At 38.3% G+C, this 24122-nt stretch overlaps 1 protein-coding gene across 1 annotated transcript in view; it reads left to right on the forward strand.

Annotated features, from left to right (window-relative positions):
- pex7 (peroxisomal biogenesis factor 7) overlaps positions 1 to 23555 on the forward strand; it is a 38383-nt gene extending 14828 nt beyond the window's left edge. The window contains exons 8-10 of the mRNA XM_072686645.1: positions 1725 to 1780; positions 12741 to 12840; positions 20426 to 23555. Of these exons, the coding sequence (XP_072542746.1) occupies positions 1725 to 1780; positions 12741 to 12840; positions 20426 to 20506 (237 nt within the window). The 3' untranslated portion in view covers positions 20507 to 23555. The remainder of the gene's footprint in view (positions 1 to 1724; positions 1781 to 12740; positions 12841 to 20425) is intronic.
- The last annotated feature ends 567 nt before the right edge of the window (positions 23556 to 24122 follow it).

The following is a 24122-nucleotide window of genomic DNA, read 5'->3' on the forward strand; positions in this document are numbered from 1 at the left end:
GATAAAAATATTACTAAATTAATTGCTGACCTCCCTACCTCTAAATTGAAGAAGGCTTTTAGAGATGTTTAATCAATAGATTCTTGATGTTCGCCGGGCTTCTCATTTTGAAGTTATCAGCGTGTTATTTTGAAATAACACGAGTGCTTGAAAGCCTCTCCTCAGCAGTTTAAGGATTTAAATAGTGCATTTTGTCGGTGTGTGAAAAATACGTAATTTAAAAAAGACTAATGTTAAATTGTTCTTTAATTAATAAATAGTAAATGAGACCTTGATCAGAGTGTGAAATGCTCAGATGATGATTTACGCGCTCATTAAACCCTGTTGTTTAATGAGCGTGTACAGTGGTTTTCCTTATAATGTGGGACTAGCACAGCGTAGCATAGTTTTGTTTTTAGCACTATACCAAAAACTTTTTCATTTTTTGGCACTGTTCCTGAATCTTACCAGATTAGTGTTACTGTCCTCTCTGTGTCCTGTTGCAGCTGAAGAGATTATAGCTGTTCAGATACTGTTAGCTTTTAGGCAAGCCCAGCTTTCCTGGGGATTGGCTTCCTTGCACTTTTGAATTCTCCTTTTGATATGTAGTTAGCCCTAGTCTGATGTTGTACAGGTGGTTTTCAGGGAGCAAATTAAATACCTGCTTGCTTCCCTGAAGCTAGAGCTTTGTTGCTTGCTAAATTTGAGCTCCCTTTTGGCAGACACTAGCACAGGCAAAGCCACGATCACGAGTCCTAGTCTTCATAGCTGCCTGTTTTCCTTTATCTGGCAGAGTTTGCAGGTGATGCACTGCTACTTTCAGAAAGTGTAAAAGTATCAAAAACACTAGTTTTACCACCACCTGGTGTAGTCTATGAAAAGACTGCCACGTGTACCATAAGCTGGAGAGATGCTCAGACCAGTAACAAGCTAGAAACTGCAGTGTGGTCAACTAGTGTCTACGATAACCGTATTGTGTAAGCTGAACCGGTGTCGTGACACATCCTATCCCCCCGGACACGTCCTATTCCCCCGACTAATGCATTGGTTGAAATCATGCACATACTTATATGCCAGATTAAAATTTATCTGAAGATATTTACTGGTCATTTCTGAAATTATACAATATAATATTGTTGTTCCTATAAAGCTGGCATATAAAGTTGATCCCAACAGGTACCGCTATTGAGCTGTTTCCTTTAGCATGTGTTAGCTTGCTAACAAATATTAGCAACAGTTATCTACATCCTATCCCCCTGACACATGTCATATGTCCTGAATGTTCCATTATTACTGTGTTCTTTTCTTGACAGTATTGTAAGTTACTTTGGGTCGTTGATCACTGTATTGGGTCCTAAATGGTCATTCTGTAAGATGACGTCAGAGCGGATAGGATGTCCCCGGGGGGGATAGGATGTGTCACGACACCGACATATCTAGTAGCTAACAAGTAACAGAAACGCAGACAGCACTAATTAACATTATGTGAACTCCATGCAAGCATCACACTCCTGCTTATATCTTAAATAGACTTGCTTATGTGCTTTCTAAACCTGTATGACTCCGTTATCTATGAAATCAGACAAAAAGCTCTGAAATTCTGAATCTAAGCTGAAGGTCTATACAAGGACGTTTATTGCTCATACTCATTTAGAGCGTGCTGGAACAACCGGCAGGGCTGCCGTGCATATGCTGTGATTCTTCCTGCCAACTGTACTATTAATTTCCTGCTCTGCTTTTTATAGTTCTCTCCGTTTTACAAGACAGTGCTGGCATCCTGCTCATACGACTTCACAGTCAGGTAAGAGAAATATCATGCAGCAAGCACAATGAACTATGGGCTTGAGTCAAGTTTTTGTGCTGATGTTCTTGAATGTTTTCCTCTTCTGGATGGGTGTTTATTCTGTTCCTAAAAGCGATTACAAAAATGGTGTAAAATCTCTTCATCCACCCACACTGAGCCTCATGAGGAATGGAGTAAGACAAACACAGAAATGCAAATTGTACTTTCATGAGAATGAGATACCATCCATCACCCATCTATACACTGCACTCTCCATCCTCTTGGAACCCTTCCTCACATTTGTTCCTAATATCCAGAAGTACTGAACCATGGCCTCTGTGGAAGATGGCTCTACTGACATTTTCCTGGTCAGACCATGGATAGGCAAGGATGTGCTGAGCACTTATAGAACACCAAGTGTAGTTAAAGCAGGGGGCCAAACACTATGCAGAAAAGGTAATTGGTATTCATCCGTGTTGAATGGGTTGTAAAGTACATTGATCTAATTTCAGGGTAGACTGCTTTATTTCCTTCTGGAGAGGGCATCAGCTGTGTTTGAGGGCACAGCTATGTTTATGATGCTTGTGGAACTAATCTTGCCATCAAGAGGATGCTACTGCTGACCTGACAGCTACAAAACTCTGTTCTCAAATTCTAGACAGCTCACTTCTGCTTTCACATCACTTAATGTAGCATGTGAGCTTCACAAGTGTACACATTGGGTTACTGTGTTTGGATGAAGGCCAAAAACCTTATTTTGCTGAATGTCTGAAAATGTATTCAATACTACATGTCCAAAAGTATCTGCTCATCCAACATTTCTTCTGAGATCAAGGATACTAATAGAGTATAATTGCTTTTTTTTTTAACTGCAGTTGCAGCCTGTAGTGTTCAGATGAGGCTTCACACTTGGTGTAGCAGCATTGCTGTGAGAATTTGATTGCATTCAGACACAACAGCATTAGTGAGGTGGGGTGTTAATGGTGGATGATCAGTTCTGGAGCTTATTCCAAAGGTATCGAATCGAGCTTCATCACTTCAGAAAATGCGTCATACCCCTCTAGCCCGTTAGTTTTGGGATGGTGACATTAGGCTCACGTGACTCTGTGTGTGAGCAACTAAATGTCTGTGGCAGCTATGGTTTCAAGTTAAAGTAGATGCATTTATGAATTAGGAGTGATACTTTTGGACATATAGTTTTTATGATTGTGACAATAATGACATTCCTTCCAAGTGAAAACACTAAAATGTGCAGGACAAGGGTACTCCATGTGCATGGTTGAGAAACATTGCCCTGAAGTGTCTGTTAAAATGTGCAAACCTGGATTGCTTTTTGATAGGAGTTTGAAAAAGGGCATTTATTGGTTATTGCTTTCACGAGCGGTGCTTACTGGGAGAAGCCACCTTTTATTTTCTCTCCAATATATTCTTATAAATGTTCAAAATTGGGAAAGTTTTATTTGTCTTTAAAGTTCAGCAGTGTGAAAGATTTTTTGGACATGAACATGAAGTTGGTGGAGGGCTTAGGCAGTACTGCGATACTTAGAGGCATGAGAAAAGTCTTTGCCGTTTGTGCTACTGCCTGTCATGCTTAGGAGATTGGCAAGACCCTTATGCCCACATTCTTTACCCGTTTATGATTCATGCCTGTACATTTTTCTCTGGATAAAACAGTACAGAGAGTGGCCTGTAACATTTTAGAGGCACCAAGTTTGTGAGATCCGTCCAGACGTACCTTCGTTTTTAGAGGTTAAAATACTGGTGAGGGCTTACATTTACTGCTGTACTGTAAGGTTAGACGGGATCTGTTGTAGATACATTGTAGTCTGTGCCTCTTCCCTACTATGTCTTCATAGAATCTTTGGTTATTGAAAATAATCTGAAAAGCTAGCAGTAGGTGTGCATGTTAAGACACCCCATAGAAAAGCGTTGCCCAATAGAATAGGACATTCTGGAGCACCTGCACATGCACATTCATGCTCCAGCACTGGGTTCGCTGAAACTGAGTTCGTTATAGCTCCTTCCAAAACCTGAGAAGTAGTCAGAACGTGCTGTAGGCCAGTAAAGTTGGCAGTGTGTTGGTTAGAAGAGCACATTTAGAAGACCACAGGTTTGACTGCCGACTTTAACTCAGACTACATAGATCTGTTTAGTACCACTAGTAGCTAACCTGATTTACTTGGGATGTTGGATGGGAACTGGAAATACTGACCATTTTACTTTGCCTTCTTTTCACTTGTGTAGTAAGTTCCCTCAAGGGAGAATTTACGTACTGTCCAATCCTGTTCAGGAATCTTGTGTTTACATGTAGTTCCCATAAGATTTTGTAAGTACGTTAGTGGTCATTGTCTAAGTGCCCAGCAGTTGCTTCATGTTTTTAATATTTTATGTTTCATTGGCAATCTCTTTAATATTTAACACTTAAGTTGATGAGAATACAGCATGGTCTATTTCTATATGAAACAGGTGTTTGTACATTGTATCTGTTGTTATTTTAGGTAAGAATATTATTGCACTTGTTCTTCTGTACAGCGTACAGGTGGCAGGCGTTCGTAGAAAGGAATAAAATTACAGCCCAAAGTAACCTTTTTTACATTGTGTAGGGCATTGCTTTGATGATAGTCTTCATTATATTTGATCAGATGTTATATCAACAAGCGTCAGAGTATCTTATACACTGAAAAGCACACAATGCTTCATTCAAGAAATGCCTTTCATTTAAAGTAAACCACATAATTTCCTTGTTTCCACACAGTGTTATTTTAGGATGTTTACCAGGCAGTTCTGGACATTCTGTTTGTATTGAGTCCTATTTAATACTGCATTCCTACGATGCTTCTATTCTTACGATTCTTACTATACTGCATTAAAAATGATACCAAAATCCTTCAGCAAATCATATGAAACACTTTGCACAGATATTTTCAAGACATGCATTTTAACTAATGTAGTTTTTTTCTATTATATAGTCAATTTATATTAAATCAGTTTATATCATTACATGATATATAAATAAAATCTCTTGTCCTTGTCCAATGAAAAACATGTATCTCCAAAATTTTGTTAATGTAAAATAAAGGTTTATTCCAAGTCATTTAGAGCAATTTTATTGGTGGTGTTTTTCATTGGACAGCAGTGATATATATTTTAAATATTTAAATTAAACATTTAAAATAAATATTTTATTATTGTCCAGTAATAAAACTGTCTGGGATGCGCACAGAATGTGATATCAGGCAATGTTTACAGTGCATTGTTTTATAGGTGTTAGTAAAAATACAGATATATTGTGTAATTATTTATATAGATAATATTATCTAATTTATTTACATCGCTGAGATTCGAATGCATGATCTTTCCGTCCACACAGTTGTACCCCGTTTAACTGTATGACAGCAGTATAAACTGTACTAAACTAACATCAGTATTAAGGCTGTTTGCTGTTTCAGTCATCTAAAACAATTGCTTTTAAAAGTAAAAAAATTAAAACATTTGGTTTTCTGTAATAAGGTTCATTAAAATATATGTAATTATGTTAATTAAACATATAAATAATTCCTGATTCAGCAGAAAGATACATTTAATCATTATTCATTTTTAATCATGTAATCGTGACCACCTATACATCAAACGTGGTCATGGTCAATCTTGTTGGTCTGGGTCTGAAAGGTATACTCTGTGGTATTATAGGTACTGATTTATCAGAGTGCTGTCACTCAGCTCTGAGTGGATTGGTCATATCTCCCTCTCTTAACTGTCCTTGCCCCAGGCCACTCTGATATGTTTCTCTGCATGAAGTTGGCATTTGACTTCCAAGTTCAGCTCATTTTCTCTTGCATGTATATTTAGGGAGAATTTACCAGACAGAGGCCCCAGACTTAAAGCCTTCACAGTGACAGTGATGTGTCTAAAAGCGCTGAATTATTCAAATCATTGTATTCATTGTACTCTTTTATGTTGTTTTGTGAGGACTGCAGCATTAGAGGAAATGGGTCAGTTCATGTCACATTTTTTTTCTTAGTTAGAGAGTTTTTTCCTTTTTGAAAGACTCTAGTGGGATGTAGTTTGTAGGGATGTAGATGGAGTTTAGGTTAACAGTCCATGACCACTGTTGCAAACAGAGACAAAAAGAAGGCAATTTTCCTAATGCTGTATAATTAAAACTGGACAAAAAGGCCTTTTCATCAGAGATCCCATCCACAGAGTAATTCTGTCTCAGACTGGCCTTAATCTGTGCTCGGAAAATGCTCATGACTCTCTGGACACAGGCCAGACATGTAGTTGCAGACTCATTTATTGCAATGACAGCCCTTTTAAAGTAACATAATTTGGCCACAGTAGCCAGCCATTGCCAGAGGGACAGTATAACAGGTGAGTTTGTTTGCTCTCCTCTGGGTACTGGTCTGAGAAGTTTGTATCATTACCATTTCCCCTGTCTCTGCTTGCACTAATCCACCACATGAATGCTACTGCCATTGCACGCTTTCATTTATGGTAAACTGTGTTGCTTACCAATCTCCTTAGTGAGCCACCCAGCAATAATTCATGTAAATATATAATATATATTGTAGTAATTATGAAATTAATCAAAATATTTTTTGTTAAATATTAATTAAACAAAATACATATATGGTAACAAATATACAGTATATTAATAACATCTCAAAATGTCAGTTTAGGAACTAGTTACATTGTTAATTCACAACCATTACGTTAAAGGGTGCCCAAGCCTACATTTTTTTTGTATACTTTTCCCTCCATAGGTCAACTCACAATATTTATCTTTCACAAAAGGCATAATTATTTTTTTATTTTAAGTGATCAGGCTGTTTAGTTTCTCTGCTTTATTTTTTTAATGCTTGCCCAATATCGTGCCTAATAAAGACAGTAGTCCAGACTGAAACGCTCAGACCGTCTTCTTCAGCGTGAAGTGGTGGGGTGAATGTGTGACATCTCAGAAACCTTGAATTTCAGTTCCATTTACATGACTGAATTGACTTGGCACTGAATGACCACCTATGTTTTGAAAGTTATGACAAAATTACAAAATTTAAGCCATTGAATCTCCATACATTTACAATGCATTTTCACTGGTCTGACCCACATTAATGAAGTGCTTGTTAGGTTGATTCAAGGGTTTAAAGAGCAAGTCTAACATGCCGTGCCAAGAGTTCCAGGATGAGGTTAGCAGGTTTCGCTCACACAGTGACCAGACGCTAATCATTTAAGTCTTTAAAAGAGCCACTACATTTCTCTGAGGCTGAAGAGGAGTGCATGGTAACATTTAATGGCACAGCCTTTCTACATCCTTGAACCACAAGGCTGTGAGGTATTTAATAGGTGTAGGTTTCAGCTGTCATGTTTCTTTTGTTTACTGATTTCTGATAAAGTGACCTCTTCCACAGATGGTTACAGTGCATCTGCCATTTGGTTTTCAGGAAAGGGTGGTTAACCTGTACTACTTATATGGCAGACAACTAGCTTGTTCAAAATGTCTAAAACATCTTAATGTATTATTACACCACTATGCACCAACAGGCCACTAGGGGGAAATTCATACTTTAGCAAACTCATAGAATAGCCATAGCTAGCGTGCCTCCTGTTTGTCTTTTACACGATGATTCAAATTATCATTAATAAATCATTTTCATGCTTTTTTTCATACTTCAATTTCTGCCACAGAATATATGACAAATGTGTCAGGACTGGCCACAAGAGAAGTTGGGGTGACAGATTGGCCACATTATCCAACAGTGGATTTTAATTTAATTAAATGAGAAATAGCTATTATTTCATGCTTTGTGATCTATTGTTGTTGGATTTTTACATATTTTCAAAAATAGCAGTTGTAGCAGTTGTAGCAGAAGCCATTTTCATGTGATGATAAAAAAAAAAAAAAAATATATATATATATATATATATATATATATATATATATACAGTCATGCCCGAAAGTATTCATACCCCTGTCAAAGTTTGACTTAAATTTACTTTTATTTAACCAGAAATTATATTTTTGCCTGGAAATGACACAGGCATCTCCCAGGAGATAACACGATGATGTACAAGAGGCATCATTGTGGGAAAAAATATTTCTCAGCTTTTATACACATTTGAACAAAAAGTGGCATGTCCAAAATTATTCATACCCTTCTCAATAATTAATAGAAAAGCCTTTATTGGCTATTACAGCAATCAAACGCTTCCTGTAATTGCTGACCAGCTTTTTGCATGTCTCCACTGGTATTTTTGCCCATTCATCTTTAGTGATGAGCTCCAACTCTTTGAGGTTCGAGGGTCTCCTTGCCATCACCCTGATCTTTAGCTCCCTCCACAGATTCTCAATTGGATTCAAGTCAGGACTCTGGCTGGGCCACTGCAAAACATTAATGTTTTTGTCTGCTAACCATTTCTTCACCACTTTGGCTGTGTGTTTTGGGTCGTTGTCGTGCTGAAATGTCCACCGGTTCCCAAGGCCAAGTTTCTCTGCAGACTGCCTGATGTTGTTGTTGAGAATCTTGATGTATTGCTCTTTTTTCATGGTGCCATTTACTGCGATCAAGTTCCCTGGTCCATTGGCTGAAAAACACCCCCAAAACATTAGGTTCCCACCACCATGTTTGACAGTGGGGATGGTGTTCTTAGGGTTGAAGGCTTCTCCTTTTTTACGCCAAATGGTGCACACATCATTGTGGCCAAACAATTGAATTTTTGTTTCATCTGACCATAAAACAGAACACCAGAAGTCTTTTTCTTTGTCCAGATGAGCATTTGCAAAGGTCAAGCGGGCTTTTGTGTGCCTTTTCTGGAGAAGTGGTGTCCTCCTTGGCCTGCGTCCGTGGAACCCAGCAGTGTGCAGTGTCCGTTGAACTGTCTGCCTTGAGATGTCGCCACCAGCAGAGTCCAGATTCACCAGGATGGCCTTGGTGGTGATCCTTGGATTTTTCTTCACCTCTCTCACTATTTTCCTGGCCAGCACAGGTGTCACTTTTGGCTTCCGACCACATCTTCTGAGATTTTCCACAGTGCGGAACTTCTTGTATTTTTTAATAATACTTTGCACTGTAGCCACTGGAACTTGAAAACATTTTGATATGGCTTTATAGCCCTTTCCTGACTTGTGAGCGGCCACAATGCACAGCCGCAGGTCCTTAGTGAGCTCCTTTGTCTTAGCCATGACTGTCCACAAACCAACTGCAGAGAGCTGCTGTTTTTCTCCTGTTGAGTTGATTAAAACAGCTGTTCCCAATGAATCAGGGTAATTAGGATGCTTTAAAACAGCTTGGACTATTTGGAATGGTATAGAACTTTGGATTTTCCCATATACTGTGACAGTTTTCAAAGGGTATGAATAATTTTGGACATGCCACTTTTTGTTCAAATGTGTATAAAAGCTGAGAAATACTTTTTCCCACAATGATGCCTCTTGTACATCATCGTGTTATCTCCTGGGAGATGCCTGTGTCGTTTCAAGGCAAAAATATAACTTCTGGTTAAATAAAAGTAAATTTAAGTCAAACTTTGCCAGGGGTATGAATACTTTCGGGCATGACTGTATATATATATATATATATATATATATATATATATATATATATATGGTACAAAATAAAACATCTTGGCTGTGACCGGCCTAATACCAGATTGCTTTTATTTAGCATTAACATCTATTGGTTACAATTACTATCGAACTAAACTATCTTGTTTCTGATTCAAAGCGGAAAATAATACACTATCGCATTTTATCGGACACCACACCAGAAGATCATGTTGATTATCACAAAGACAAAGTCATGATTGGGCAAAATTTATGTACATTAATAATAAAAATAACTGTGATAACATAAAGAAAATGTATTGAAGTTGTACTTTGGTCTATTTGACCTCAAAGCTTGTCCAATGTTCTTTAACACATAACACACAACTGATGTGTGGTGTCGTGTGTATTGTGAATTTTATAATTTTATGTTTATGCAACCAACACTATCAGTTGTATCGATACCACTTCAAATTTCATAAATAGATGATCAAACACAATATCAAAACAGGTTTAGATCCCCATATTTTGCAAGAACCAAGGCACAAGAAATGATGGTTCATCCTGGTTCATCCTGTCCTTTTATGCATCCTTGGTTCATGTTGTGTTTGTACTACAATTGAACCTAACTGTAAAGGATTGTGGAATAGCAGGGTAGGGGTAGGTTGGCTATTGTGATGGTGTGTCCATTAAAACACAAGGAAGATGAACAGACAATCAATGTTTATTCACACAAAAGCTGGAAGAATGGCCGGATGAATGGATAAACGAGGGGTGATGGATGTTTGACAATGGTACATGGCTGAGGGAAGAATGGATGTTGAGGCACAATTGTAAAGGATGGATGGTTTGTAAAGGATGGATGGTTTTATATAATTACAAATCCAATGAACAGTCCTCAATCCATAGCAAACAAAATCAAACGTCTATGGAGCACATGTCCATGGTGCAATGGGAAGACCTAAGAAAATGGCTCACTGTGGCCTTTTAAACTTTACAGCCATCCTATCCTATTACAAGGAATCATGGTCTTTGGATTTCTTCAACTGCTCCTCGGAAATTTCCAACACTGACCACAGTTAGTTTGGAAGCAGATATTTGCATTTATGGCATTTGTCTTAACTTATCCAGAGCATCAGTATTTGAATTAGGTTACATAGGTAGATGAATGTATCGTTAGGAGTTTTGCCCAGAGACTAATTGGTGTAGTGCTATGGGTCTGTCCAGCTGGAAAATCAATTGCTAGTCCACCACTTTCAATTGCTAGTTAACCACTACACAACGCCAACTGCAGACCGTGACTAAGCTGCTCAGGGTGTCTTGGTCTGCTTATTTTGTTCGCACCAGGATCGTAAAGAACCCAAAAGACTAAACACTCCCTTAGTGACTGTTTTCTAGTTAATTATAAAGTTTTTAAATATTTTTAATGATAAATGGTATGTATGTATGTATGTATGTGTGTGTATATATATATATATATATATATATATATATATATATATATATATATATATATATATATATATATAGATAGATAGATAGATAGATTATATAGCTATAGATGGTTTATCTGGGTTTGTTTTAATTATTTATTTCTGGCAGATGTTCTTTACACCAATAGAAACACTCCAAACTGACTTGGAATAAAAAAATACGTTGATGTCCTTTAAGAAATTGTTTTCTTCTCCTGTAAAGTTGTTTTTTTTTTTAAGAGACAAGATTTTTACAGAAGATTTTGCATGTTTACAGAAAATCAATACAAATTGCAACCAATACAACACACCAAAACATTTCCAAAACAGCACCCCCAGATAGAGTCTGTCTGCCCTTCATAATGTAGCCTTAGAGCATTTAGAGTTTTGTAATGTCATTGCTGTGTGGAAATCACATGGTCATGAGCCTTTTGCCCACAGTACAGGGCAGAATACAGCTTTAGTCACAAGATTGTGAAAAGTTTAGTTTTACTCTGGCACTGTGACTTTGTGCCTGCTCTGAAACGCACGCCCTTTGTATTCTAAAATATTGGGGGGGGGGGGGTTTAGATCCTCGTTCTCTCCTAGAAATGTATTTTGCTTCACTCAAGATGTGCTGCTGTTTGAGCAAAGCAGTCATAGTGTAATTACTACGAGTTTGCTCAGGCTGTGCAGTAATTAATAGAAGTGACTTTCATCCATGCATGCATGAATGTGAAAATGTTTTGTTCCTTTGCTGTGGAAAAGAAAGGGTTTTGTTTGACCATGCTGTCTTTTTTTAACAGGGTGATGTGCACAAGAGCGTGAGAGGCACCTGCTGTCACACACACACACACAGTTCTGTTTACTTACCCAGCTCTGCGTAGGCCTCTTTCAAAACCGTGAGGTTTCCATGTTTACCCGAGATAAAGCATCCTACCCCGATCACAGCATAACTGCCCATTCTACCAGTTTCTATGCAGGGGGGGTGGGCTTCGTAGAAATGGCCCTATTTATATAGGGTTGGTTGGGGAGGGCAAATTGTGTTGCCTCACAAAGGTTAATTAAGTAAGGATATTAGTTCTTCTGTATTGTGCACACTATTGTGTAAACAAGGCATTCAGATTGTGTTTTTCCAGTCCTGTGATAAGTCATATCTGAATGACCTTAATAAAGACCTGCATGCAGTTTACAGAAGCGTGTGAGCTCGTATCTACAGACAAAAATGTGGGTGACTGTTGACTACTAAACGAGTCTTGTTTGATCAATTGATTATTTATTTATTAAAGTTTTATTTTAGTAATGACAAATCATTCCTTTAAGGCAGCGGTTTATTATTTTGGTTAGGGCTGTATGATTTAGACAAAATACCAAAAATTAATTTTGTATGTGGTTTAAAGACTGGGCTGCATTATTTTTTCCAAATATTTTTTTTCGCCTATAAACTCAAACAACATCTGTGAGATTGGTTAGGAGGATATATTGTGTAGCCACAATTTGAATGGGTTCCTTCAGAAAAAAAAAAAATTATGCAATTCAGTCACGGTTTGGCACAAAATGTATTCATTGAAGAAATGACCCAACTGCTTTTTTTGCCTAATCAATGGCAAATTTTAAGTGCAGTTTATCTTATTGCACCCCCCCCCCCCCCCCCCCCCATCCTCCTCTCTCAAGCTTTAACCTGCCTCCAGCTATACTTGTGGCCCGTCCATAATTCATACCAGAATCTTTCCTTAAAACAGAGCTATTCTTGGAGCTGCTTCTGTCTCAGAGCGCTCATAAGTAATATGTTCTCTATGAGTAACCCTAGTATTAATGCTAGCCTAATGTTTTCCTACGGCTGGGGAGTGTTTTGTAGGAGGCGATTTAATTGAATTTGCTGTATATGGATAAAGCCAGGCCTGGTGAGCCAGAGGCTGTGTCAGGGCTTTGAGGAGGAAAAACAGCCACTCAATTAGTCTGATTGCCTTGTGCTGCTCTGCGTCTGCAGGTTCTGGGATTACTCCAGAAGTCCGATGCTGCTGGACACAATGGAGCACCACTCTGAGTTTGTGTGTGGTCTGGATTTCAACCTGCATATCCCCAACCAGGTAAACTCTTCTTGTTCTACAGCCCTTCCAATCTGAAATGTAGGGCCTGGCCGATACTGAGACCAGTTTTAAGAAGCCAAAAATCCAGATAAATAAAAAAGCTGCCCAATAAATTTAAATGATCAAACATAAACAGAGTTAAATAGTTTTGGTTAAATAGTGCTTTAGTGACTGATTTGACTGTTGCATGTCAAATGTTAATTGTTCAATATTGCTGTAATATCTCAATTTCGCTCTTCTTTTAATGAACAGCACAGAACAGCTGGGATGGTGTAATGTTTTGCTAATTAGCTCTGGTTAGTATCGTGGGGGGGGGGGTGGAGCTTCTCAGTATCGGCACTGTACACATTAGAAATGTCAGCTCATTAGCTCCTCTACAGAGATGGCATCCAGTCAAGACAAAAAAGCTGTCCCCAGTTCCTTTTAAATAATAAAACACATTTCTCATTGCAGTCCTCTGCACATATCTGAATTGTTGCACTACTGAATATTATTGCATTGTATTACCAGCACTGTTAACTTAACAGTACATTACTCAGAATACATTAGAATACTGTACATAAGTTAGAATGCATATCCTTAGTAACTACAAGCATAGAAGTCTCTAACATATGGTATTAGAGCATGAAGCCATTGGAAATCTCAGAAATGAACAATTCTTCTCACATTAAAGGTGCCTGCATATGAATGTTGGTTGCTTTGGTGGCAGGATTTGTTTCCCTGTATGAATAGATTAGTGGAACCTTAATATCAGCAGATTTCAACAGCCAAACAATATTGTCCATGTCAAACCTCATTTAAGATCTTACATTTTCAAATATTTTAATGTTAATTTTGAAATAATGTGGGAAAATAAGAAAATATAAACGGGCCCAGCTAGTGTGTGTTTGAGCGTGTCACTGTTGAATATATCCATGTTTGTCTAATTTCAGTTCAACAGTCCATGTTTGTACGCAAGCTTTATCTAGTGTAGTTATCATGACCAGAGTCTGTTTTATTATTGAAAACAAACAGCAATTAATTTTGAGCCCTGCATCACAGTTTCCATCACGTCATCTGAATCTCTGTACCATGTAATAATGGGGCCTAATCAGTGATTATATGTGTAACGTCGTGATTGGTGTGCCTGGAAAAAACTGGTCATTCTCACACAGGTCTCATGATGCGTCTAGAGCGGGTTTGGCAGCTGGCAGAATCACAGTGGCCAGAGTGTAGCCGTGGGCACACTGCTGAAGGAACAGTGTGGGGATTGTTGATGGAGCTCTAGGCCTCTGGGGAAAAGGCCCTGCTTCACATCCAATGCAGTTCTTCCATATTTTTTAAAGAAGCATTGATGGATAAGAAATCACAGTGTACACTGTATGTCCCACTCTAATCAGTGAATTCAGCTACTTAAAGGCATCATTTACTAACACAGGCATTCAGTTGCACACACGAGTTCTCTAGAGATGGAGCTCTATCCAATACTTCCAACAAGATGAATTGGAAAGCCAGAACTGATTAACCAGCATTAGTTCCTTCATCTCACTAATGCTCTTTTGGCTCAATATAATCAAATTCTCACCGCAGTGCCATCTAATATTAAGTCTGTCCAGAAGAGTAGAGGCCGTTACTGCAGCCAAGGTGGACAGAGTTCCTATTAATACTATTGATTTTAGAATAACAAAGAAACACAAGATGGTGAGCAGGTGACTACAACCTTATAATGTACATATAATGTAGTCCCTGGGTGTTTGAGATTGTTTTAAAAGAACAGTTAAACAGTTACACATTTCTTTCTGGAAAAGCGGTTTCTGCGTGGTTAACATTTTCAGTACTGTGTAGGGTACCTGTTTGGAGGATAGGAAAACACAACAGTTCAGTAAAGACGAGCTCTTTTTTTAGAGAATTAGTACTCTTCATTAACATCATTGGTGCAAACCCAAATATCACCAGATACCAAGATATATTTGGAAAGTATTGTGATATTGAATTTGATCAGTATTGTAAAGCACTTCCTCAGTTGTGCTTTGGGGAAAATGCCAGCTTATGTGCCTGCAGACAAGTACATCAGTACCTTTTAGAGAAGCTCTGGTAGGGTGTTGATCACCACATTGTGTGTGCAGGCTTACCATTACGGATAACCGTAAATGGATGTGTGCATCTTTATTTATTTTTAATGTACACACTACGTCACACTGATGTATAGAATACCTGGACGCAGTCAGTCAATGAGCCATCACCCAGCTGACAGGGGAAAGTCGGAGCTTACACTAGTCAGCTCCCTCTGGACAAAGGGAACACACTGAGTGTGCACTTTAAACATTGCATACACTCTGCCATATCAGTTCTGCTTTGAAGCCCTTTTAGAACAAAAACGCACGCTAAATCTCAGGCTACAGGACCCTGAAGAACTGGAATAGCATGGAATTAAGCTAAGTGTTAGACATTGAACCGGTTGGTCTGATATTGGGTTGCTTAAAAGATCTGAAATGAGATTATAGAGTACAGTATTAACCCCTCAGTCTAATTCAGTCATTAATCTTAGGTTTTATAATCCAGTAACCATGACTAGACATTTAGTAACTACTATGAAACCAATATGCATCAGAGGGAATCCCTGTGAAACCTTACGGTAAAATACAATGGCTCTCAAAATTATTCAACCCCCATTACAAATTAGGTTTGTTAGCAAACTGAACCAACGTTCAGCTGTTTGCAATAAACCAATCAAACAAAATTGAAATAGCCCATCACAGCTATTAGTGCTTTCTCCAAATTCAACACACAATGCCACTTTTAATTACCACTGCAGTCTTAGAATTATTCAACTCCTTCATGGTGAGCGTCTTTAGTACTTAATAGAGAACCCTTTTGCTGTTATGTTCTGCTGCAAATGTGATGCATAGCCAGACACCAGCTCCTGCAGCGTTCCTGATGAATCTTAGCTCAGTTTTCATGGGCAGTGACCTCCAGTTTGCATCTCTGCCACCCCTTTTTTCAAATTCCACCAAAGATTTTTTTGGGTTTCAAATCAGGCAACTACGACGACCACTCCAGAACTTTCTTGAGATCATTTTCCGTTTGCTGATTTCCCAGCTCTCACACCTATAAAACCTAGAAATTAATGGGTGAAAAGCACAAAAACTGTGCAGAAATCCTTTAAAAAAAAGAAAAGATATTCAGAAAGCTTGTATTAAAATGACAATTTGTGTTCATGTGAAAAAGTCATATTGAAATATGAAGCATGGTTGCATTTCATATTTCCAACATGCTCTCATCATGATCCGTTACTGCTGTGGGTAATAAATAGAAACGTCAGCCTTGCCATTCTTACTGGCTTTGGGCATAATAACCAACCTGTTCTGAGAATTTGATTGCCCAGCAAATCCTCTCTTTTTCTGCACAGATTAATGAAGACCTTTGCAACTCAAAGTAAACTTTTTCAATGTCCCACTTTTCAATCCACATCAGCCCATAAAGGTTAGCCCTAAGATGCTGTTATTGGTGTAGTAGTTTAATGAATTCATTCTTTCCCACTTTGTTGACATTTGTTTTAACGTTTGTAGAAAGTGTGACCTTTAATCCATACCGCATTTGTGTTATATGACACTTGCATTTGTAATAGAATGTATAGCACGATGATTATGATAACTGTAGGCTTCTAAAAGTTATCTTTTTGTTCAGTTACATTTGTTTCAACAGTGTATGTAAATCTGTTGTTGGACTTGGTCTGTTCACACTGTGAAAGCAGATGCCAGGAAAACAGAAGCCTATAAAAAAGGTGCATGATGCTCATGCCAAATTACAGGATGAGGCTTGGAAGATTTTGTGTATGTGTATGTGTGTATGTGTATATGTGTATGTGTGTGTGTGTGTGTGTGTGTGTGTGTTCTTTCTCATTGTTAGTTCCACGTCAGAAAGTGCAGCCACTGGCAGCCTGTGGATGGTGTGGGCTGTTCATTCCAGACAAGGGTATACAGTGTGAAGGGCTTTTCCTGCTGCATTCCCTCTACTCCCTGCCAAACCTTCACAGACACACACACACACACACATCTCCCCCAACCGTATCACACTACTCTGCCTCCCACCCTCGGTCAGTGCTGCTGTGTTGTGCCTCTTTTTACCCCCACCCCCACCATTATCACATACACACATTCTCTTAGATGTGGAGCCGAGCACATATAGACACTCACTTATGTACATTAACATATTCTGTGCTGCCAACAAAATGTCCACCCCCTCATGTTAGCACGTAAAGAACAAACCTGTCTCAGCAACACCTTAAATCCACAGTTTGGTGAAAACAATTCACAATCAACACTCAGTTTTTCCTTGCCCCAGATATTTGAGCTCACAGATCATTTTTAACAAGGTCTCATTGTTAGAAAAGACCAGGTGATGCAAATGTCAAAGCTTTATAAATGTTCTGATTTGTCAATCCAGCCATGGGCTCTATAAGATATCCTGAGCATTGTCGGGTTGCTGTTTCCTCAGTTCATAATGTAATTAAGAAATGGAAGTTAACAGGAGCGATGGAGGGGTGAATTTGAGTTCTAGAAGACCAAGAAAAACAAGAGAACTACTCAGAGGCTTGCTAGAAAGACATGAAAAACCCTGTTTGACTGCAAAAGATCTTCTGAAAGATTAAGCAGACTTTGGAGCGATGGTGCACTGTTCTGCCCAAATATGACCTTCATGAAAGAAGGTCAAAACATGTCTTGACCAATCAACTACATTTGAGGTACTGGTACTAAATTGATTTTTAACACATTAGTGTCACCCAAAACTCTTACCTGCTGGCGAACTGTTGCACAGTGCTCTTTGCAGCCCTGGTTTGTTCAGGTGTGCGATGGATCACCTAGCAGCTGATTGCACACTTCATCAAACACTTATTATGGCTCTGGGTGCTGTGCAACCTCCACATTGTGTAATTACACCCCAGCAGCCCCTTACCATCTGCAGATAGTACATAACACACAGAGACAATGAGGCAGAGGCTGCAGTCTCTTAACCCTTTAAAATCTGGCATCCAAAATATTGAAAACTTTTGGGTTTGGTTTTTGGTTTTTGTTTTTTAATTTGCATTTGACTCACACAGCCAGTATTTGGTTCTCACTGCATTAATGTTATATCCAATTTATATTCAGTAAACTGCAATAAACACATATTACCCCCTTTGGAATCTGCTAACTTTACAAGCTTCTTCCAGCTGAACAGTGCAAGGCAAAATATGCTTTTTGTGGTCTAAAACTGAATTTAACTTGGGGACAGCTAAATATTAAGCAAGCTTGAGCTTGGTGTTTATCATTGTTTATGTGGTAGATGTGACATGCCTGTGGTGAGCCCACTCTTTAATTCTGGACCAATAACAGTATTGGATAATGAACACTTTGTCCAGCCACATTTACACTGCATTTTTCCCACACTATGCACAGCAGGATGCATATGTTGCAATCCACCATTCTAACCATTTCAACCAGACACTGATATATCCCTTGCCTCCATGCCTCACACATCTTCAAAATATCTCTGAACCTTCCCACCAAACTGAACTTTCTGTTATCAGTTGGCCACCTATTCCCACCCACTGGCTCGAGTCATTACTCTCTTCTCTTTTCTCCCTCCTTCTCCTCCTTGCTGCACCGGCCTCTCCGCTGCATTTGGTTTCTCACTTGCATAGTAAAGTAATTAATGGAAGCCGTTTTTCCCTTCAATGGATGAATCATGGTCAGGCTGCTTGGCAACGACGTACATTGGCTCCATTCTGTACTCAGGAATAATGAGCTACCCACCCGCTTCAGACGGAGAAGGAAGAACAGCAGCAGCGTAATAGCTTTGAGCCATATTTCTTTTGTCTTAGATGTCTTGCCTTGACCATACCATTATGCATTATGCCACAACAGGCTGTCACACTCTTTTACATGTGCTGCCATTTCATCTCAATACATTAAAGAACATCCAGTACATCCAGTGTATTGTATCTGAGACCATTTTACTACGACACTAACATAAGAAAATGAGAGCTGGCATCTCATATATATTTTTTTTTTAGTTAATTGGGGGCCTGTTTTCACCTGGCATTAACATGAGTTTTTGGTGAATGGATCACATGAAAAGCCAGGTGTATACACCCCCATAATGCATTGTGTTCGGATTATGATTGGATCACTCAAACCACATTCAGAGGTGATCAGAGACAGATCTTGTCCACATTAAACTCAAGTCTAGAATGCATTTTTTAATTTGAGTAATGATTACTGTGGGTCATGGCTTCCCTTTCCCTCTTGCTCTCCCTCACGGAAATGATGCTGGTGTCCTTTTACACAGAAAAGTATGGGATCTCATCTTGTCATATTGGAGATGACAAGTGTAAAGAAATATCTGGTCATAGTACATCCAGATAAAAAACACGTTAATGCCAGGTGTGCCCCAGGTGTCTCCTCCCCCTCTGTTGCCACTGTAGAGTATAATCCTGAACAAAGCAAAGACTGTTCACCAGCCACAGTCTTTATTAAACAATGTGTTCATTTTTCTAGATTAAAAAAACAGTCATTCACCTTCAAATGTCATCATTATTATTATTATTTGTATCTCTTCCATTGCTGTCTGCAGTGATACCTTGAAACAAAGAGCTTTTTGATCCAGCACTAGGGCACAGGAGAAATATACATATGCTCTTTTACCCTTGAAAATTCAACTTCAGAGTCTTTTGAAGCTGCTTCAAAAGAAATGGCCTGAACCATTTGCAGGCTCAGTTCCCAGTCGCATGGGCCTACCTGCAGCATATTGAGGCAAATGTCATTAGTGTGCGCTTCAGAGAAGCAGCAAATGCCTTTCAGACAACTAGTGATTGTCTTTGTTCAGTGCATGAAAATGCAAGTGAAGCAAACTGGGAATTTGTTTGTGGGATTAAATTCCCTGAAATTGTCACTCTTGTTTATGCAGCATCAGAGGTGGGTAGTAACTGGGTAGTAAAATGTGATAAATTTGTGAGATTTTTACTTCTGCTCAAGAATATTACTGAGGATGTTCTGCTAATTTTCACTCAGTTCCACTTTAGTCGCTGCTATTTAGATTGCTTTCTTCAATTTCAAGAGGATTTATTTGCATTTCAACCATATACAAGTACACAGTGAAGCGAATAAACATTCCTCCAGGATCATGCTGCAGCGTGATCTAAAACAAAACAACATGACACTATTGAAGAATACAGAAGTGTAAATGTGCAACGCAGAGCACAATAAAGTGCTCTAGATTAGCAAGACCCTTCACTTGCACTGTTTGAGATTAGTCTCCACATTGGCAGCCCCAGTTCTTAGTGCCATGCGTGTTTTTCCATATGATTATACTAGGGAAGATAACTGTTCATCATAAAATATAGATCACTCTTCATAATATTCAAAGATAAAACAGATTTAACTCTGATCCTATGGGAGCTTATCAGTTTTTTACGGTACGTTAAGCCCCCAATTGAGGGCTATTAGAACTCCTCTGGGCTCAGTTGGATTAAGGAGCGTTTAATTTGAAATGTATTTTTAATTATTTTTATATAATTATTAAGTATTATGTAAGTAAGAGTGCTGGTGCGTGTTTGTTTCTGCAGGTGGTGGACTGTTCTTGGGATGAGACGATAAAAATCTACACCCCTCCATGCTTTGCCGCTCTGCAGGAAGTTGCTTCGTAAAACAAGGATTAAACGTCACTGCACCGGAGAAGGAGGAAGAGGCTGAGGTGGATGAGGATGTGTTTCAGTGGTGTTAGATGTTTTTTTTTCTCCACTTCACCCGTATCCTGATTAATTCCATCTGCACTGGAATTGGCAAGGGGTTTATATTCACATGCAGTCCACCAATCAGCAGATGCTATTAACCAGTCCAACACTGTAATATATATATCTTTTTTTTTTTAGACTGTTTAATTACATGTTTTGACGTTGTTTCTCTCCTGTTTAATGATGTTTTGTTGTTAGAAGTTGTTCCTGCTAATTTTAGAGCACAGTTTATTTATTTACTGAATTTATCATATTGTATGAAAATGTCAAAGCATAACCTTTGTAAATGGCACAATATATTTTTCCAATATGCTAAAATAGGTAAATAGGTGAAGGCTTTTCATCTGACTGTAGTGCCAAAATATTTGTAAAGGTTCTTTTTAAAGAACCAACTGCAACGGTTTCTACAAGTATATAGTGTAAATGACATATACCGGAATATTAACACGTTTGAATCTGGGTTTTTCAAGACAACATAAAAAAGTAACCCATTGACTTATTATAATTGAAAACAGAAGTGCCTCCCAAGACTTTCAGATGTTGATGTGATGCATGTCATTTAGATTGCAATTCTTCGCAGGACATCTATGGTTCAACTGCCCCCAAAAATCACGTTCCACAATCAGAACTTTGAATGATGGCTGCGCTGTGATGGGCCAAATGCAGCAGGCATAGATCTATGATTAGTTAAATCATCAGATTAATCAAATCATATTCAGTAGTGCATAACCTACCCCTGATAATTTACGACACTGTTCTAATATGCCTGTGCAGACTGATGAGCTAGATAAGGTATAGGCAGAAATAAACCTGTGGTCAGTGGCCATCAAAAGCCTGCTCCTGGAGATCCACCTTCCAGCTATGATTTGAACCTTAATTTTGCAATCAATGTAATCAAATCCTCACAGCAGTGCTCCAAAATCTAGCTGAAAGCCTCTCCTGGACAGTAGAGACTGTTACTCCTACAAAAGCACTGTAAACTCTTTATACTCTTTACCATTGAGCATGCTTGAAGTATACATGTTACTAAAATGTCATTTTAAGTGAAGGTGACCGCTGTGTTGATAGCTGACAGGTGAGATGCTCCCCTATGAGCCGTCATGCAGTGTCAAGTTCAAGAGGTTTAAACTGTGTTTAATTTCCTGAGAGTAGGTGGGATGGAAACTGAGTGCCTTAATTCTGCTCAATTCTAAATGCATGTGTGGAAGAGTATTTCATAAAAACAGTATTTCAGTTAGCCACATAACTTCACCTCAAAGTCAAGCCTGACCCATACAGATAAAGGAAATTCCTTTTGGTCTCACTTCGAACTTATGTTGTTCAAAATTCCACTGCAAAAAGCCTTCCATTGATTTGGTCCCTTTTTAGTGCTACAGTCAGGTCAATAGATATTAAGACAGGGACTCGGTTTTTGTAATATGCATCTGTACGTCACTTCGGTGGATTTGATTAGAGTGAAGACTTATTAATGTGATTGATCACTGAGCCCAGATGCAGTTGGTCATGGCCATGAGATGTATTTCTTGATGTTTCTTATCTTAGATTTGCTTCTTTGGTTTAGAAAGGGAGAAGCTAGGCTAACATTGCTTACAAACACCGAACTTAGACTAGCACTAATCTAATCACCATAAAACCAGCCCGAAAAGATCTCTCAGAACTTCTGCTCAGAACACACCCAGACATTTATTTTCTGGGCACAGACAAGTCAGTGTTTTTAGTCGTTAAAAACAAAACTTCTTTTCCGAGCTGAATAGTGGGACAGCCATAGTAATAATAATCTAGGTCCAATTTCAGCTTGGATATTTAAAGAAAATCACAGCTTTAGTAACAGCTGTAACAGTAACTGTGCTCTGTGCTCAACTGACCTGTAATATAGAATAGCGGACTCCGGGCTCAGCATGCTGCTAAATGCGCTATGTAACTTTGGTGAAGTGGGCAGGACGACGCTCATGAGAACTGCGTAACACTGCGTAAGCTGAGTCATATCTGTCTAATAGCCTGTGATGTTAGTGCACTGCGTTAGTCCACTTGCTTCTGTCACTTTCAGTGGGGGTTTTGTATCTCTCAGCCTGTCCAGAAAAGCGCGTCCTGTGGTGGTGGCTCAATGAATTACACTTTCCAACTGTAGGGGGAGCCCATGAGCACAAAAGGGCAATTTTCTACAGTGTTTTTTTTTAACATATTTATGCAGAGTTACTATAACACAAATAATTTAAGATCTCATAACTGATAAACCTGTCCATTTATTTTTATTCTAAACTGTTTGTTTGGTGTGTGTAATGTGTACAGCACATCTGCCCTCAGGTTTATTTGAAGATAGACCTCCAAGAGCAGTGATTGGGCTGTCATGGTATAAATGAACCCTAGTCTAAAAAAATGCAAAGAAATTGATCTCCTCTGCTACTTTTGATGAAACAGTGTTTGTGTTCCAAGTCAACATGTTGTGCTATATGCTAATCCTAAAGCTTATCCAATATAATGTGATGAAGATACGCTGCCTCCTGCGCACAGACTTGGAAATGTGGTCTTTGTGAAATGTGATCAACACGCTGCGAAGCCTAGATATTTGAAAGTGATGCTTGTTTTCTTAATCATTTTGCATAACCACATTTTTATTATTAAGCATATTGGAATGTGTTTATATACATGTACCTTAAGGTGCACCTATTATTGACACAAATGTTCAGTTGTGCTGCACGGCTTGTGCCCAGCAGTGGGACTGTGGAGCAGTGGGACTGGGTTGTCTCCATCCAGTAACTTTGGGATGAGTTGAAATGTGGCAGAACTAATCAGCCATCAATAATTGACCACACTTTTGTTCTTGTGACTGAATGTCCTCACAGCAATTTTCTCTTTTCTTGAAATGTGGTTTTTTTTTTTTTCTTGAAATGTTAATGTAGTTTTTTTTTTAAATAAATGAAATGGTGACTTAATATCTTCAAATAGTTCTTTTCCTGTTGACTTGGTATATCAAAACAAAGATTTATTTTCTTAAAATTACTCAAAATAAAATGAAAGACTTCTCGAAATGCTGACTTATTTTCTCAAGATTCATATTTTCTTAAAATGTTGATTTCGTACCTCTTTAGTACCACCTTTACTTTCTTTAAATGTTGTCTTGGTTTCTCAAAATAGTTTGAGATTCAATAATATTTTTTTATTTTGACTCAGAATCTGAAAATAGATTTATTTTCTTAAACTTCTGACTTGGTATATCAAAATAGATTGAAATATTTAAAACTTAATATTGACTTTGTATCTTTATAATAAAACAGATCATATTTTTTTTTCTTTGTTTAATTTAATTTCATAAAATACAGGCTTATTTTCTCGAAATGTTGATTTAGCATCTCCAAATAAAGACTTACTTTTCTAAAATGTTGACCTAGTTTAAGTAATGTTGTAATATCTTGAAATAGTGACTTCTATGATGGTATTTTGATTTTAAATCATTTAAATAATGGCTTTATTTTATAAATCTAATCATTGTTTTAAGGATGTTAAAGGTTAAGAAACGTTTGACATATTG

The sequence above is a fragment of the Salminus brasiliensis genome, chromosome 1 (assembly GCF_030463535.1).
Source record: "Salminus brasiliensis chromosome 1, fSalBra1.hap2, whole genome shotgun sequence".
In the NCBI taxonomy this organism is placed as follows: domain Eukaryota; kingdom Metazoa; phylum Chordata; class Actinopteri; order Characiformes; family Bryconidae; genus Salminus; species Salminus brasiliensis.